Below are 15,158 nucleotides of genomic sequence, written 5' to 3' on the forward strand. Positions count from 1 at the left end.
CTAACGGTTAGCATAATCGATACACGTAGATATTTAGAGCGAACTTTAGTCCATTTACAAAAGGGTTACATGAGAAGAGTTCTTTGTTTACAACTGACTACTAAAATACTCAAAGGCAAATGTTTTCTCTCCACATAATACCATGTAAGAAAAAAGGACTGTCTCATCAATGCTATGTGAACAGAAGTAGCTGCACAAAATCCCTTGTAGGCTACGTCTTGATCTCACTACACAAAATAAACATTAGACCTGCGCGTGACAACGTGGACCCACTAGGGATCATGTGACACTTGCTCTGCTGCAACGGGGCTTCTCTTGCATACACCTCCTGGATTTAGTGAATGTACAGTATGGGGTTTCAATGCGTGATTTCGAGTGTTTTTCCCCCATAAGTAATTTAAATACTCGATAATGTAAATTTGCACATCGTTAAAAAAACAATCACGATATTATCGCAGACGATATCGCCCACCCCTAGTACTTTCTGTCGCTTTTTCATGTATCTGTACTTGATTTGAGTATTTCAATTTTGTTAAACTTTTTACTTTTACTCCAGTGCATTTCAAGGCCAAATATCTTACTTTTTACTTCACTACATTTTGTGACAGCTGAAGTACAGCTGAAGTTCCTTTTGGAAAAAACACTGTCCAAATACATGTGTACTGTATATGTATATTTATATGTGTACTGTACATGTATATTTTCTATTAAGCGAGCTAGGCTTTAAATAATGGTGTTGCCTAACCTATGTTATTGTCATATCCACTATTTACTGTACCTTGTTGACCCCAATAATAATTCACAATATTGATGTTAATATAACAAACCTCTTGACGCCATCGAGCAAATGATAGACAATGATGGACAATCTGACATTATCAAACACAAAAGGGAACATATTGATTTGGTCTGAAAGTGTAAAGCATTCAACAAAGAAAAATGTGGTTACTTTGAAGAATCTAAGATAAGATATCACATTAGTTTGTTTTACAATAATTATTAGCTGATTTTGTCCTTGAATGGGGGAGAAAGGCTCAATGAATGCCTATGTCTGTGCCGAATAATTTCAACAAAAGTAAATGCAACTGTATTCGTCAAAATACATTTCAGGACTTTTACTTTTGATACTTAAGTACATTTGAAGGCAAGTACTTTTGTACTTCCACTCAAGTGGAAATGTAAAAGGAGGACTTTTACTGGAGTAACATTTGACCATGTGTATCTCTACTTTCACTCAAGTACAGGATTTGTGTACTTCGTCCACCACTGCATAAATCTAACATTAATGTTTACCTTCTCACAGGGGTCCCTCCAATGCAGAATATGGGCAGAATAAGTGCTAACAATGAAGTACCTGTCTAGAAGGATCTAACAGCTATGTAAGTTTACACACCTTTTTTGTAGTATAGTGGTGGTATTTCTTTTTTAATAATATTAAGCATAAGTACACATAAGTATTGCATTTATTAAATTAGGGTGCGTTCGTAAATTGGCACTCTGAGCGCTCTGAGCACACTCTGAAACTTTTTAACCGTTCGTAAATTCTGGGCACTCCAGATGAAGGGACGGAGTGGCAGAGTGTGTCGTCACACAGTAGATTGCAGGCTAGTGCTAGAATGCTTTCACATTACAAGCTAACTGTTGTTATTTAGTAGGTTAAAACAATTGCTTACACAGTCCTCATCATCAAGAAGCTCTTGCATTAGTGGAATTGAGTTCTGAATGACACATAAACCCTGTTCCACAAGTGCTATAGTGATGTCCATATTGTAAACCATACTGTCTGTAATGCTAAATAAATTCACAGGGAGTTAGAACGCTCATCTTTTTCGAACTTCAGAGCGTTATTTTATTTTCAGAGTGTCAGATTGAATTTCATGAACGCAGCCTTAGTCTTGAGTGTGATGTTACATGCGCTCCAGTCCGGTCCCACCATGCCAAATGCAGCTCTTGCTTTTCCTATTCTCCTCTTTACATCTCCTTCTGATCCGCCATCACTCGCTACCTCGCTTCCCAGGTAATGAAGGAGTTCACTTCCTCTAGTGGTTGGTGGCTAACCATCAAGCTGGCTAGCATCTTTGCATTGGCCTTGAGCACTTTGGTATTTTGTGTGCTAATGTAGAGACCTGTCTCAGCAGCCTTCTGTTCTTCCTCTCTCAATTTATCTTGCATTTTTGGTGGTTTTGGGACAGTAATGTGAAATCATCTGCAAAGTCTAGGTTGTCCAGTTGTGTAAACAGGGTCCATTGGGCACCTGTTGTCAGTGGCTTGCCGCATGATCCAGTCGACCACTAACAGTGTTGAGCAAGTTCAAAATCGTAATATATTATGTATTACTTATTACTGTCATTTCAAAGTAATTCATTACATTATAATATTACTGTCTCTGAATTGTAAGGCATTACACTACTATTGTATTACTTTTACCAAAATATCTAGAAATATGGATTTGGAATTCTAAATGCAGTTTATTATGCTCAATGCAGCTCATTGCACTTCTAATGGAGGGTGATGTGGTACAACATAATGACTGAGCTAGGCTTAAGGCTACCAACAGTAGAATGCAATAGGTGCAGTGATGGCTCATGATGCAATACAAGGAACAATCATAGCCAGAATTTTGTTAAAAGAAGACGAAAGGTCAAAGTCTGGTCAATTGTGATAGAAATGCTGTAACTTCAGGCTTAGGCCTACTCATTAAAATCAACAGAGAGCCAACTACCTGTATATTGTAACCCAAAACTTAAAGACATGTCAGGATAGGCTACACAGTGCAGCTACTCGCCATTTTGGTGCCCTAACTGGTGAAATACAGTATTAACCTAAGTATGTCATCATATGGCCAACTATAAAGATGTAATCTGCCTGTTCCCAGGGATGGGTAGTATTTCTGAAACATGTAATTTGTGTTTCAAATGCAAAATAGTATTTTGTCATTTGTATTTTATTGGGTTGAAGGAAATGGCTCTGTATTTTGTATCAAAATACTTTATTGGTGTGTATTTTTGTATTTTAAAAATACTGCAAAATACTATATGTGAAAAACACAAAAAAAGTAGATACTACACACAGGTGTAATGAATAATTGGTAATTAGGCAACAATGGTTTATGTTTATCACAATCAGCTAATGTGAGAACAGCTGTGTTCAACAACACTTACAGCTTTTCAGTATTGCTGAAGCATCAGCTCTGGTCTGAAGCACTGGTGTGAAGTGGTACGCAAGTAAAGATGAGCAAGTTTACCTGTGCAAGTTCACATAAGGACACTGACAAAGGCAACCATGTCCCATTGTCTCCATGCTAATCTTTAACAGAAAAATGTCAGATATCTCAACCACAATGACATCAATAGATGGTAAGGTGTTGAGTGTGTTTGAATTCCCTTCCTTGTAGCATCCTTTTCTGCATGCCACAGAGGGGAGAAGTTCACCTTGTTTAATTAAATAACAATTCTATTTCCTTATAGCTGCATACTTGAGGTTGGAGATATTAAGGCACGTCAAGTCTCTCACATACTGGAACTTCAAGATACATAGCCGTATGATTTTCTTATTCAGTTCTGCACTGGACTTGAATTACGAATTTTGGCACAGATACACAATTATGATTTTGGCCTATTGATTATAATGTGTTTAATTATACTGGCGCCTTAATGCAGGGGCTTACCTGGGCTGAAGCCCAGGGGCCTCGACCAATGAGGGGCCTCCTAATAATAATAATGAATCAATAATAATAAACGGCCATGTCCGTATTCGCGGCGTCAGTCATTAGCCTACTCTGGAGCTAGCCTACATAATTGAGCACATTGCACTGCTCTACAATGACATCGATGCAGAGGCCCCCTTTGTCTTCTCTTCTGAAGTGTAACAAAATGATAATATTATCATAAAATGATAAACGAATGACGTGGATTCCTGTAACTGTCCATGAAAACAGAAGGCATAGCAGGTAAATATCGTAGCAAATAGCCTGGCAATGAAACGGCTTTAAAAACATGTAGGCCTATTTCACTTGTCTCACTGGAGTGAATGCAGAACATGGGCTGTTGCGCAAAGAAATTAATTGTGATCTGCATCTCCGTTCACCAAAAGCTAAGTTTGTGCTAACCCATATTCGCACAAATAATATCCTATGTTATGTTTTCTGATTGTTAACGTGAGATATGTCTCCATGTTGGGAAGTGTAGTGATAATGCATAAGGTAGCCAATGTTCACGTCACATGAGCCAGCTGCTTGTTCTGTAGGCTAAAAGTATTTCTGTCCCTCCCAATCTGTGTTAGAATGGTGTGTTAAGTAGACAGAATTTCAAAAAACCTCCTGGGGAACCCCCCGACACGACAAACACATGCACTTTTGAAAAGCTTTAAACGTCCATATGTGTAACCCATCTTTTAACTTAGCCTATAGTGTTGTAAAAGTTCAACGCTGTTGTTTTCGTGCAGTATAGGCTAACCTTTTTGATAAGCGATGTCATGGGTAGGCTGACGTGATTAAGGGCTTTCTGTTCCTGTTTACGTAAATGTTTTACATAGGCTCAATAATGATAGGCTACACTGCATGTTAGGCTATATCAACCAAATGCGCACGTTATGTAAATAGGCGGGCCAGATCGCGTGGTGGGTGTGCGCGGGTGCGTGTGTGGTGTGGGTTCGAGAGAGTTGGTTGTGAATGCCTTGTTGCATGTGTGAGTTGTGGCTAAAACAACAACTCGCTTTGTTATACAGAGTTTACTTGACTTCAATAAAGTACGGGAAGTTTCCCTCGAATGTGACAAGAGTGTCCGGAGTATCACAGTATGTTTATATTTTCATGCACTTACATTTCCTCGAAATTACATTTTCTAGTTTATCCTGGTGCCACGCACCTTGCATGTAGCTGTTCGCTTATTTCCTCTGTGTACGAAGTTATTGTAACGATATATAAGGATTATAAGTAACGATAAAAGGCACAACTCCAGGAGGACTTCTTGTCGCCATGCAATGCATTTTTTTATATATATATCTGTGAGTGTGCGCACATAGCGCATGCGTTACGTTGCACATTATGGCAAAGGGGCAATGCCGCTCGTTATACGTTTCCCATATGTAGCAATAAAATAAAATAGAAATACATGAATACATTTAGATAAAAAAAAAAGCAATAATTGCATGAAATACAGCTTGTTCAGGATTCTCAAAGCTCGAGTCCGAGTCAAGTCTGAAGTCTTTTGAGTGGAGTCGCAAGTCATGTCTGAAGTCACTGTTTTTGCGACCTAAGTCCAAGTCCCCATCTTTTTTACATTTCTATCCCTTCATTGTCTTTAATTCAAGTTCACAGCACAAAGCTGACATGCACTAGAAGAGCATTTATGCTTTATCAAGAATCAAAAAGATTAGCGTGGCACCGCTCTAGATGTGTCATTAAATTAGGGGAGACCGGGGCTGGTTGGAACAGGGGCAGGTTGAAACACTGTTAATATCCGGGCTACTAGAGGGAGCTGCAACAAAATTCCAACACTAAACTGACGGCCTTATTGAGTAGAGTAAACTCACGTATGTAACTGGTCTCCAGGTCATTAACCCTTTAGGTGAGAACAACTTTTTAATTTTGTAGTGTCAAAACTTAGAATATGCACCTCCCACTAAATACATCCTAGAAGGGTAATAGTTAGGGATATAAAAAAAGATTGATTATAATTGATTGCTAGGGGACTCATCTATAATTTACAATGAAGTTTGAAAACCTGAGGTGACTGATATTAGCAGGCTAACAGCATTTGTGCAAAAAAGTTTGACCTAATGTGGGCGGGGCAGGTTGGCACACTGATTTTGGGGTTGGTTGGCACATACATTCCCTATGGCTATTTTGTGACAAATCTATAAACTTTGTATTTTATGCATAAAAACATCATCAAACTTTATTTTAACATTGTTATTGTAATTACTGAACATAGTTTTACATTTGGAAGCATTTCAGACATTTTTAAACATTTGAAGTTAAAAAAAATCGGTAGGGAGCAAATTGATCTTGACGGTGGGCCCTACTGAAGAAAAACACACAGGAAAGACATCAGCAAAGCCCTACAGGCAGTGATATAGATAAGCACTTCAAACAAAACCAAAAGGAGTACTGCAAAGGACTATAACATAGGTGTTCCAACCAACCCCGACTACATGTGCCAACCAACCCCGTGCATGGGCCAGGTTGGCACACATGCACAACACCACTTTAATCATAAATAACTCAAAACAAGGGATCATTTGTTGACATTGAATGTATACATTTTGTAGCTGAGATCCCAAGCTTTCAGTTAATCACAATTTGACCATTTCAACGCATTGTAAGACGGAGAAACATAACCGAGAGTGAAAAGTGTTCCACCCAGCCCCGGTCTCCCCTAATTGTGCTATTTCGCGAGGTATAGAGATCTTTCGGTTTCATACACAAAGTGCACTTAACTGTTCTTCATATCCTAGTTGTCTCTGACAAATTGAAAATAATGAGCGTATAGGCTTATGTCCATCGAGTCAGTTGCAGCCAGCCACAGTCATCTTCAACCAGTAACAGGAGCTACGTTCTGCTATTTGCGCAGATTTTTTCTCCTCTGTTCTCGCAGTGTTGTTTGCGAATATGTATCAATATATAATATCACTTAATTTCAGGTTAAAAATGCATTGTAATGCGCGTTACTGAAGTTTGTACCGAGTAAAATATTACCCAATTTTTTTTGTAATGCCTACATTGCCGCGTTACAGCGAAAAGCAATATATTACAGTAATTACATTACTTTTGTAACTCATTACTCCCAACACTGACCACTAAGAGGAATAGTAATGGGGAAAGTAAACAGCCTTGTCCAACTCCTGTTGTGATGTGAAATGCCTGTCAGCTGGTCTTCATGTATGATTCTACATCGCTCATTGCTCTTACAGTTACTCATTAACATGTACATATTGCCCCACCCCCTAACTCCTATACTTATGTTCATAGGTTTTTAGTCAGGATTAGGCCTAATCCTGACTCCAACAAGTGCACTGCCAAGGAGCAGATGAGCAAGACGACTGAGAGAGTGGTGAAGCAGAAGACGTCATACATGAACTCCCATGTAATCTCCTTCATCAGGGACCTCACTGAATTCTATTTGCTAACTGACTAGATGCAGGTGAGGTTCTGATAATAGCTTTAATAATAATAATAATAATAATAGGCTAATATAGGCTAATATAATTAATAATATATGTATATATGGGTATACTATAATTAATCATCATTTGATAATAATAATAATAATAATAATAATAATAATAATAATAATATAATAGCATAAGTACCTTGACAGAACTCCGACATCACCATCTTAGACCCTCATCACATGTGGTGCAATACAAAGTAATTGTAATCCATGTAATTGTTAATGTTTTTTCTTATTTAATTTTCAGGACAACTGGGATTCTGGGTCTCCAAGGTCAGGGGACCATAGACCTTTATATCAAGTGGCAGGGGAATGATATTTGTAAGAAGTTTCTTTTCATTTATGTTTTAAATGTTCATGCACATGTTCATTATTGTTCAATGTTTTATTTTATTTCAATATTGCCATTGTGTTAATCATTGCTCTTTAAAACGTGCAAATAAGGTTGGTTATTGTTTTTGACCGTATTTTATCAATTCACATTATTGTTCCATCATGTTAACTTTGGATAGTCTAATGGCGTGTCGTCCATTATCCCTAACTTGTACCTGTTTTGTCATGTTCCTGTTCACCAAATGTCTTAAATAAATAACTGTTAACAATTTCTTGTTGTCCCAGACCCAGCTCTTTAGAGAGCATCTCCTCTCATAGTTTTCAGTAATTCGTTATAGTTACTGAATAACTGTAACGTCCATTCCTGCATTAGGCCTACTCACAATATGTCTAACCATGGTTTCCATGATTGTTTTTAAAATATTTAAAATATGGATTAGTCTAGGCTACATTATTTCATAGAGATGTGCGTAGTGTAGAGCACCCATTCTCTCCCTGCACCTCTCCCTCAAGCGGGTTCAGCCCGCATCTCCCCTACGGAAATCAAAACGGTGGCTTGTGCAAGAACTTCATGCAGACTACAACTGGCGCGGTGTAGCCTACACAACTTTGTTCAAAATTGATGCATTCAAGTTGACTTTGCAAAAGTTAGAATGCCTATTTATCACAACGTTGTCAGTCGCGTTGTCAATCGCAAACTTATTCAAACGACTACGGAATTAACTGTAGCTTAATTTGTGGAGGTCGAAGAGATTAAAGCACCTGTTTGACATAGGCTACGCGTAGCCACGGGCTGGCCTCCTTGGCAGTCTTTCCCGTTCGATTAGAGGGCTTTCCTTTGTAGGCTATACGCTCATCAAAGACGCGCAAGTCAGCACTGCGCTGAGAGCTCAATAAATCAGTCAAATCGCGGCCACAGCCCTGTTTATTTGTCAGGTGTGATGAAATGCGTTCATATTCCACTTTTTATGTCATAAACGTTGCATGCCTATGGAAAGTTTTTGTGGTAGGATTGTCCAATGGTCAAGCTGTGCGGCTTCAATTTGTGTTTTAATTTATGCGACGCACCGATGCTGGGTTCATCAGTTTTGCGCAAGTTTAAAACGTTTAGCCGACTGCGCAATTTCTCATTTTCGTTCTATAAGTTCCACTTTTCATGTCATGAATATAACATGCCTATGAAAAGGCTTTGCAGTTGTACAATATGGTCTATTGTCTCAATTGTGTTTCATGTGACGCGCGCACCGATTCAGGGTTCATGCACTTGGCCAGCCTAGAACAGGAACATTTTGGAGAGGGAATGAGAGAATGAACGCACGCAAGAAACACTTTTTAATTAAACGTAGCCTAATTTACAAAGCCATTTACAAATACATGTTTTAATTTGGCTCCAGCCTGTATATAGGCTAATGATTTTTGAAAACGAACTTCTGTGGTCTATGCATTTCACATAGGCAAGCAGGACAATTTGGGAGTTTTTGACTGCATGGAAACGAAAATAATTAGTGTCAAGCACGGTTGTGTTTAGCCTAGGCCAACTATTTGCATTTATTTAAGTTACATCAGACGCTTGAGTGAAATCTTGACCTTATTAGTGATTGATAATAATAGCCTATGCCTATGCGCTGTGTTTAAGCAGGCCGTGAACAAAGGGTTAACGTATAGCCTACAGGTAGAAAAAAAGAACAATGGTGATAATATAACGTTAGCTAAGTTAGTTTGCCTGCTAGCTAGCTTATCAGTAGGCTATAGTCTCTCAATGGGAATTTATGTGATCTATTTACCAGTGCAATAGCTACTTCTGTCTAAATAATAGGCCTATTTACCTATCCTTATTCAGTGTAAACTTGGAAAAAGATAAATCAGGCCTTTCACACTGTCAGTTCTTGCAGTTCATTACCGAGTAAAAAAAAAAACAGCTGGCAACGTTAAAAACAGCTGTTCAGGTGGGCTCATAGAATTGGAACTGTATATGAAATGTTGCGCTGAGCTTACCAAAATGGCGCCCTGTCGGGCTCAGAGCGTAGGCCTACTTCATGCCTATGACGTAACTGATCTATCTTGCTCTGTTCTAGAATCTTTGCTATATACCGTCAAGGTCTTTCTAGTCAGTTCCTCAATCGTCTTCAGGTATATACAACAACCTTCTATTACAACACTGGGAAAGTAGCTCTTTTTTCTTAAACAAAGTCACAGTACATGCAACATTTGAAATGGTCAAAATGACCAGCGCTGTAGTTCTAGTGTTCATTTCCCCAATGCTCATGGCAATGAAGTTGAATCTAATCTAAACTGATCTACTGTACAATGGGGGCTACTCCACTGGTCATCATCCCACACTACTCCATCCTCTCCTTGGTGTTTTCTGCCGCAGCTGTCTGATGCTGTCTCTCCTCAGCTGCCGTGGCCTCAGCGTGGGGACTGACCGATGCTCTGGAGGAGTCTGACTGGTCCCCTGCCCTGCCACTGCAGACAAACACAGAGGCACCCATAGATCAGAACACTCCTGGTCAATAGAACACTGCTGGTCAATAAAAAAAAGAGATGAAGAATCAGACTATGCCCAATGTTAGTCACAGAGTGAGGCCAAATTTATAACCACCATTATTCTTGAATGAATTCTGTGAACCTGAATTTTTAGGCTGATTGAGCTATGGGTTGGAATATGAAATAGAAAATTATTTGGCCACTTCATGCTAATTATCATGTGCAAAAAAACAGATAACAGTGTTACAGAAAGAAAAAAATTGTACTGAAATTATAGTGAACATTTGACTTACAACTCGGTTTGATGTAAACAGATGCACTATGAACTCTCCTGAGAGGGACTTTTTCATCTGAAAGAAATTCAAACATTGAAACACTGATATAGGTACGAAGTTGACTGCACATTTTTCTGATGTCATCCTACAGTTGCTGAGTGACATTTGAATGAGATGACCGTTATGTTCAAAATTAAGAGACCACTGGAAACTCCAGAGCTATCCTTGATTATCTTTTCCAAATGTCTCTCCAAGTACAGGTGCATCTCAAAAAATTACAATATGGAACTTCCATAATTTATTTCAAAAAGTCAAACTTTCATATAGAGTAATATAGATTCAAGTGAAATATTTCAAGCCTTTTTTTGTTTTAATCTTGTTTATTCGAATTTTGATGATTGTGTTTGCAGCTCATGGAAATCCAAAATCCAAAATATTAGAATGAAGAAAGAAATGTCAACCTGAGATGTGCTCTAATCAGCTAATTAAATCAAAACACCAGCAATGGTGATATTGTTACTGGCTTTGATCAATCCTGGATAAAGCCAGTAGACTTCAAGGTAATTGATGAGAAGATGGAATGAAATAGGAAATGGTGACATCATGTGGTCACCATGTGTCATAGTGCAAGGGGGAAGTGCCAAAGGCTCAGATCAACACCCATCATGCACCATCTTACAGTCCAATAACAACATCCACTCTCAAATAACAATGTTCAGATCTCTTTCCATAAAAAAAGCCACAAAAACTTAAAAGTCACATCTAGACAAGCAGTGTTTCATCAAAAAGTCTCCACATTGATGTGGACAAAACACACACACTATGCAGAAATGCACACATAGACATACATTGGTCTTAGTTCACAAGAAAGTTAACAAAAATAAACTATTCTGCTCACCTTGGATTGTTTTGACGTATAGCCACAGTGTCTCCTCCAGTTTAAAGTCTCCATGAATGACCTGGCACCTGTAAATCCCACTCTCTGAGTGTGTGACGTGTCTCAGTCTCAGAGAGACGTTTCCTCTCTGCAGGTCCTCAGTAAGGATGCTCACTCTGCCCTCGTAGCCTCTCCCCTCTGTCCCCTGTCCATTCTTATACAGGTAAATACAGTCTGTCCTCTTCAGCCACTTCACTTCCATGGCAACCACACTGGTCTCCATAGAGAGGTGACATGACAGAGTAACATCATCACCAGGGTCAGTGTGGATGTCAGCAGGAGAGGGGATCACCAGTTTGAACACATCTGTGGGGATGTGCATGTGACAGAGGCGTATGGATAGACAGACTGTAACATGTGCTATTCAACCAGAGCCATCAACCACATATCAGAGGATGAGTTACAATTTCATAAGAAAAGTTACAATGTCATATGAATTTCACCGTGATGTCCACAGATTAACACTTAAAAATCATTACTTATAGTATACTTATATTACTACTTATATATAAAATAACATATACTTATACTACTTATATATAAAATAACATATACTTATACTTACTTATATATAAAATAACAGTTATGATGTAACAATATAATAATTGCAATAAGCTCACTGTTATGCCTGGAAGCTTTCATGTCTTTCATCAACTGTTGAGCAGAACATCATACATTTCTTTTATATTTAGTGTACAGGTGGCATAATGTGAATAGACATTGGAAGAAACATTTTCTGTTGAAAAATGCTAAATCTTCGCTACAAACTTTGTAGGAAGCAAAACTTTCACAAAAGAGTTGGCTAAGGTCTGTAAATTCATAAAGGTTGTACATTTTCTTGCAAGTTTTACTATAGTCGTTGTTCATCATGAAAAACGCTGTTCACTGTACACATTGTTGAAGGCTTACATACTGCATGACCATTATAATTTCACTAAAATACTGAAATATGCTCACATGTGTGAAGTTCACCTCATTCAGCTGAAGGTCATGCAACCCTGAGGAAATATGCATGGCCCAATTATAGGCAATATCTTCTTTTCCCACCCTGAAAAGGCTGCACAAAGAAAACACTAATGCCAATCAAACTTTAACAACTACAAAACTATAACTGTATTACCAATCAGCATTTAGAATACAGCATATTGAAGACTCCTATTCCTATGCACACATACATAAACAGATATGCAATATTTGCAATAAATGCAATATTTGCCTGTTCAAAAAGCCTACGTATAAACACCTACGTCTGAGTTATGATAAACTATTTGTCAAGTAAATGGTTTCCATTGCTTCTCCTTTGTGCAGAGTAATAACCCATGTCCTGTTCTTTTCGAGTGCAGCTGAGCTCTGAGCTTTTCCATCAGCTGCACTCACTCTTTTGAATTCTTCCTGGTTACTGGTGAAGGAATGCAGTATAACCTGTTGCATGATGGAACACACAGTTTACATTCGGGTCACAGTCACACGCAAACACCTTTAGCACCTTTTTCACACCGTTTTTTAGACAACTATAACAACTATTAGTATTATTATAACAACAAGATGTACCACAGAGCGGTACAAAATATGACCGCCACCCAGTCCTGCACATTCTCTCCGCAAAAATAAATCACTCTTGTCAATTTGTTGCACACGCATAAATACACACACACACACACACACACACACACACACACACACACACACACACACAGTAGACGTGCAGGCATATGTACACACGCAAATAAAGAAAAAGTACCCACACACTGTTGCTGCTGCTCCCGAAGTGATTTATTACACAACGTTTCGACCAATGTTGGTCTTTGTCAGACCAACGAAGACCAACACTGGTCGAAACGTTGTGTAATAAATCACTTCGGGTGCAGCAGCAACAGTGTGCGGGTACTTTTTCTTTATTTCACGGATCTACTTTACCCTGCAGCTGTACTAAGTTGGATGTGCGTGCACCTTCTGCTACTTTATATGTACACACGCACTCACACGCACACACACAGCCCCGCACGCACAGACTCACCCGCACACACACACACAGCCATGCACCCACAGACTCACATGCGCACACACACACACGTAGGCCCGCACACGCACGCCATGCACACACACACAAACATGTACTGTAGGCCTACACTCACATAAAGACACACACACATGCAGGCAAGCAGGTACACGCACACACACACACCAATAACCCCACACACCCACAGGCACATAAATCACACACACATATGCAGACAAGCAGACACACGCACACACACACACACATTCACAAGCAAAAACACACACACAGAGAAGCACACATATACACTGTAAATGAAAAGTTAGGGCTTTCCAATCTATCAAACCCTATTACGTTACACAGTTTCACAGACTCACACGCACACACGTACACGCACACACATTTATCAAACCATATTACAACGTTTCACTGACTCACATGCAGGTCCACACACGCACGCCATGCACACGCACACGCACACACACACACACACACACACAAACACGTACACGCACGCATGCACAAACACACCCACACGCACGCACAGGCACATAAATCACACACACACATGCAGACAAGCAGACACACGCACGCACACACACACACCATCACCCCCACACACACATTCACAAGCGAAAACACACACACAGAGAAGCACACATATACAGTGTAAATTAAAAGTTAGGGCTTTCCAATCTATCAAACCCTATTACGTTACACAGTTTCACAGACTCACACGCACACACATTTATCAAACCATATTACAACGTTTCACTGACTCACACGCACACCATGCACACACACACACACACAAACACGTACACGCACGCATGCACAAACACCATCACCCCCACACACACACACTCACAAGCGAAACTTACGTGGCACGTGTGTGTGTGTGTATTTTTGTATCAATAGCCTCAGATTCATTGAATAGAACTGAACTTGCATACGCCAGAAGGAAGCTCTACTCTGGGTTCCACAAATGCTCTGGAAAATGTAGCTTCTGTAGAAGCTATGCACTACATGGTAAGACAGCTAAGCTATATCTGCTTCAGAAAAAATACTTATGCTAAAACCAAGCTACTGAGAATTGTAGTTACAGTAAGCTAGTAGCTTCGCTACAAGTAGCCTAGTTATTGTAAGCTACTGCCCATCACTTGTTGCATGCGTGTCTGTCAGTGCCCTCGTGCCAAGTTTGTTTTTTCAATAAAATATGTTAAGTTTCAGATGTGGTATAATGTACCAGTATTGATTCACTGATTCATGTGTGCATGGCGTGTCACTTCACAATGTCGCAGGCAAAAGCGTCAGTTGTTTGACCGAAAAGGGTTAGTGAGCGTAATCCTGGTAGAAGTTTGCACAGGTGTTAAAACTGCAAGGTGTAGGCCAATGCACCATATGTCAGGTGACATTGTGGACTTCATAGATGCCAGTTGAATTTTGAACCTGAGCATTAATTGACTTAAAAATGGAAAAAATATATATCTGCATATAACTGGATAAACCATCCCATGTCATATGACACATAGACATAAATAATATTAATAATTTAAATGCCCTTCTGCCACTGGACCGCTGGATAACTTTTGTGGTTGTTTGATCAATGGCTCATCAAAAAGAGAAATTTAAACAGTCATGTGATCATACACAAGCATGAATATTTTTTAAATTATAATCCATATTTACTCATTTGCTCACTCCAAACAAGAGACTGTTTTTTTTTTACAATATTAAACTGTTTGGAAAGGAACCAGAACAGAGCTTTCTTATTCTTCTCTTTGGCTGTTCTGCAGTTTTGCAGCTCTATTATGCTGCGAGTAGCATATACCTGCAGTCCAATAGGCAAACATTGCACAGAGCTTAGTCAAGCCATCCTTGAGTGCTATCAGATTAGCATGGTTGATAAGGTCTTTGGCCAGGGTCCTGAAAACCCCTTGTGCAGGAATGACAGC

The 15,158-nt window shown here is 39.2% G+C and overlaps 1 protein-coding gene and 1 long non-coding RNA gene across 5 annotated transcripts; one reads left to right on the forward strand and one right to left on the reverse strand.

The window, feature by feature from the left end:
* Positions 1-1,232: 1,232 nt before the first annotated feature.
* LOC121700421 lies at positions 1,233-7,776 on the forward strand. Its single transcript, XR_006027229.1, has 3 exons — positions 1,233-1,379; positions 6,971-7,142; positions 7,420-7,776. It is a non-coding gene; the product is annotated as an uncharacterized LOC121700421 (long non-coding RNA).
* Positions 7,777-9,594: 1,818 nt separating this feature from the next.
* Positions 9,595-12,670, reverse strand: LOC121700420 (butyrophilin-like protein 2). Of its 4 annotated transcripts, none has more exons than XM_042083353.1 (6): positions 12,452-12,670; positions 12,162-12,261; positions 11,825-11,858; positions 11,166-11,510; positions 10,286-10,342; positions 9,595-9,971 (listed from the first exon to the last, which is right to left on the reverse strand). In XM_042083353.1, exons 2-6 carry the CDS (start codon positions 12,216-12,218, stop codon positions 9,835-9,837), a joined length of 630 nt encoding a protein of 209 aa, XP_041939287.1. In that variant the 5' UTR covers positions 12,219-12,261; positions 12,452-12,670; the 3' UTR covers positions 9,595-9,834. The 4 variants fall into 4 exon arrangements, with proteins under 4 accessions (XP_041939287.1, XP_041939291.1, XP_041939290.1 ...); XM_042083357.1 differs by having other exon boundaries at positions 12,177-12,202; positions 12,452-12,668; XM_042083356.1 differs by having other exon boundaries at positions 12,162-12,202; positions 12,452-12,668.
* Between the last annotated feature and the right edge of the window lie 2,488 nt (positions 12,671-15,158).

This window comes from Alosa sapidissima, chromosome 24, assembly GCF_018492685.1.
Source record: "Alosa sapidissima isolate fAloSap1 chromosome 24, fAloSap1.pri, whole genome shotgun sequence".
Classification (NCBI taxonomy): Eukaryota; Metazoa; Chordata; class Actinopteri; order Clupeiformes; family Clupeidae; genus Alosa; species Alosa sapidissima.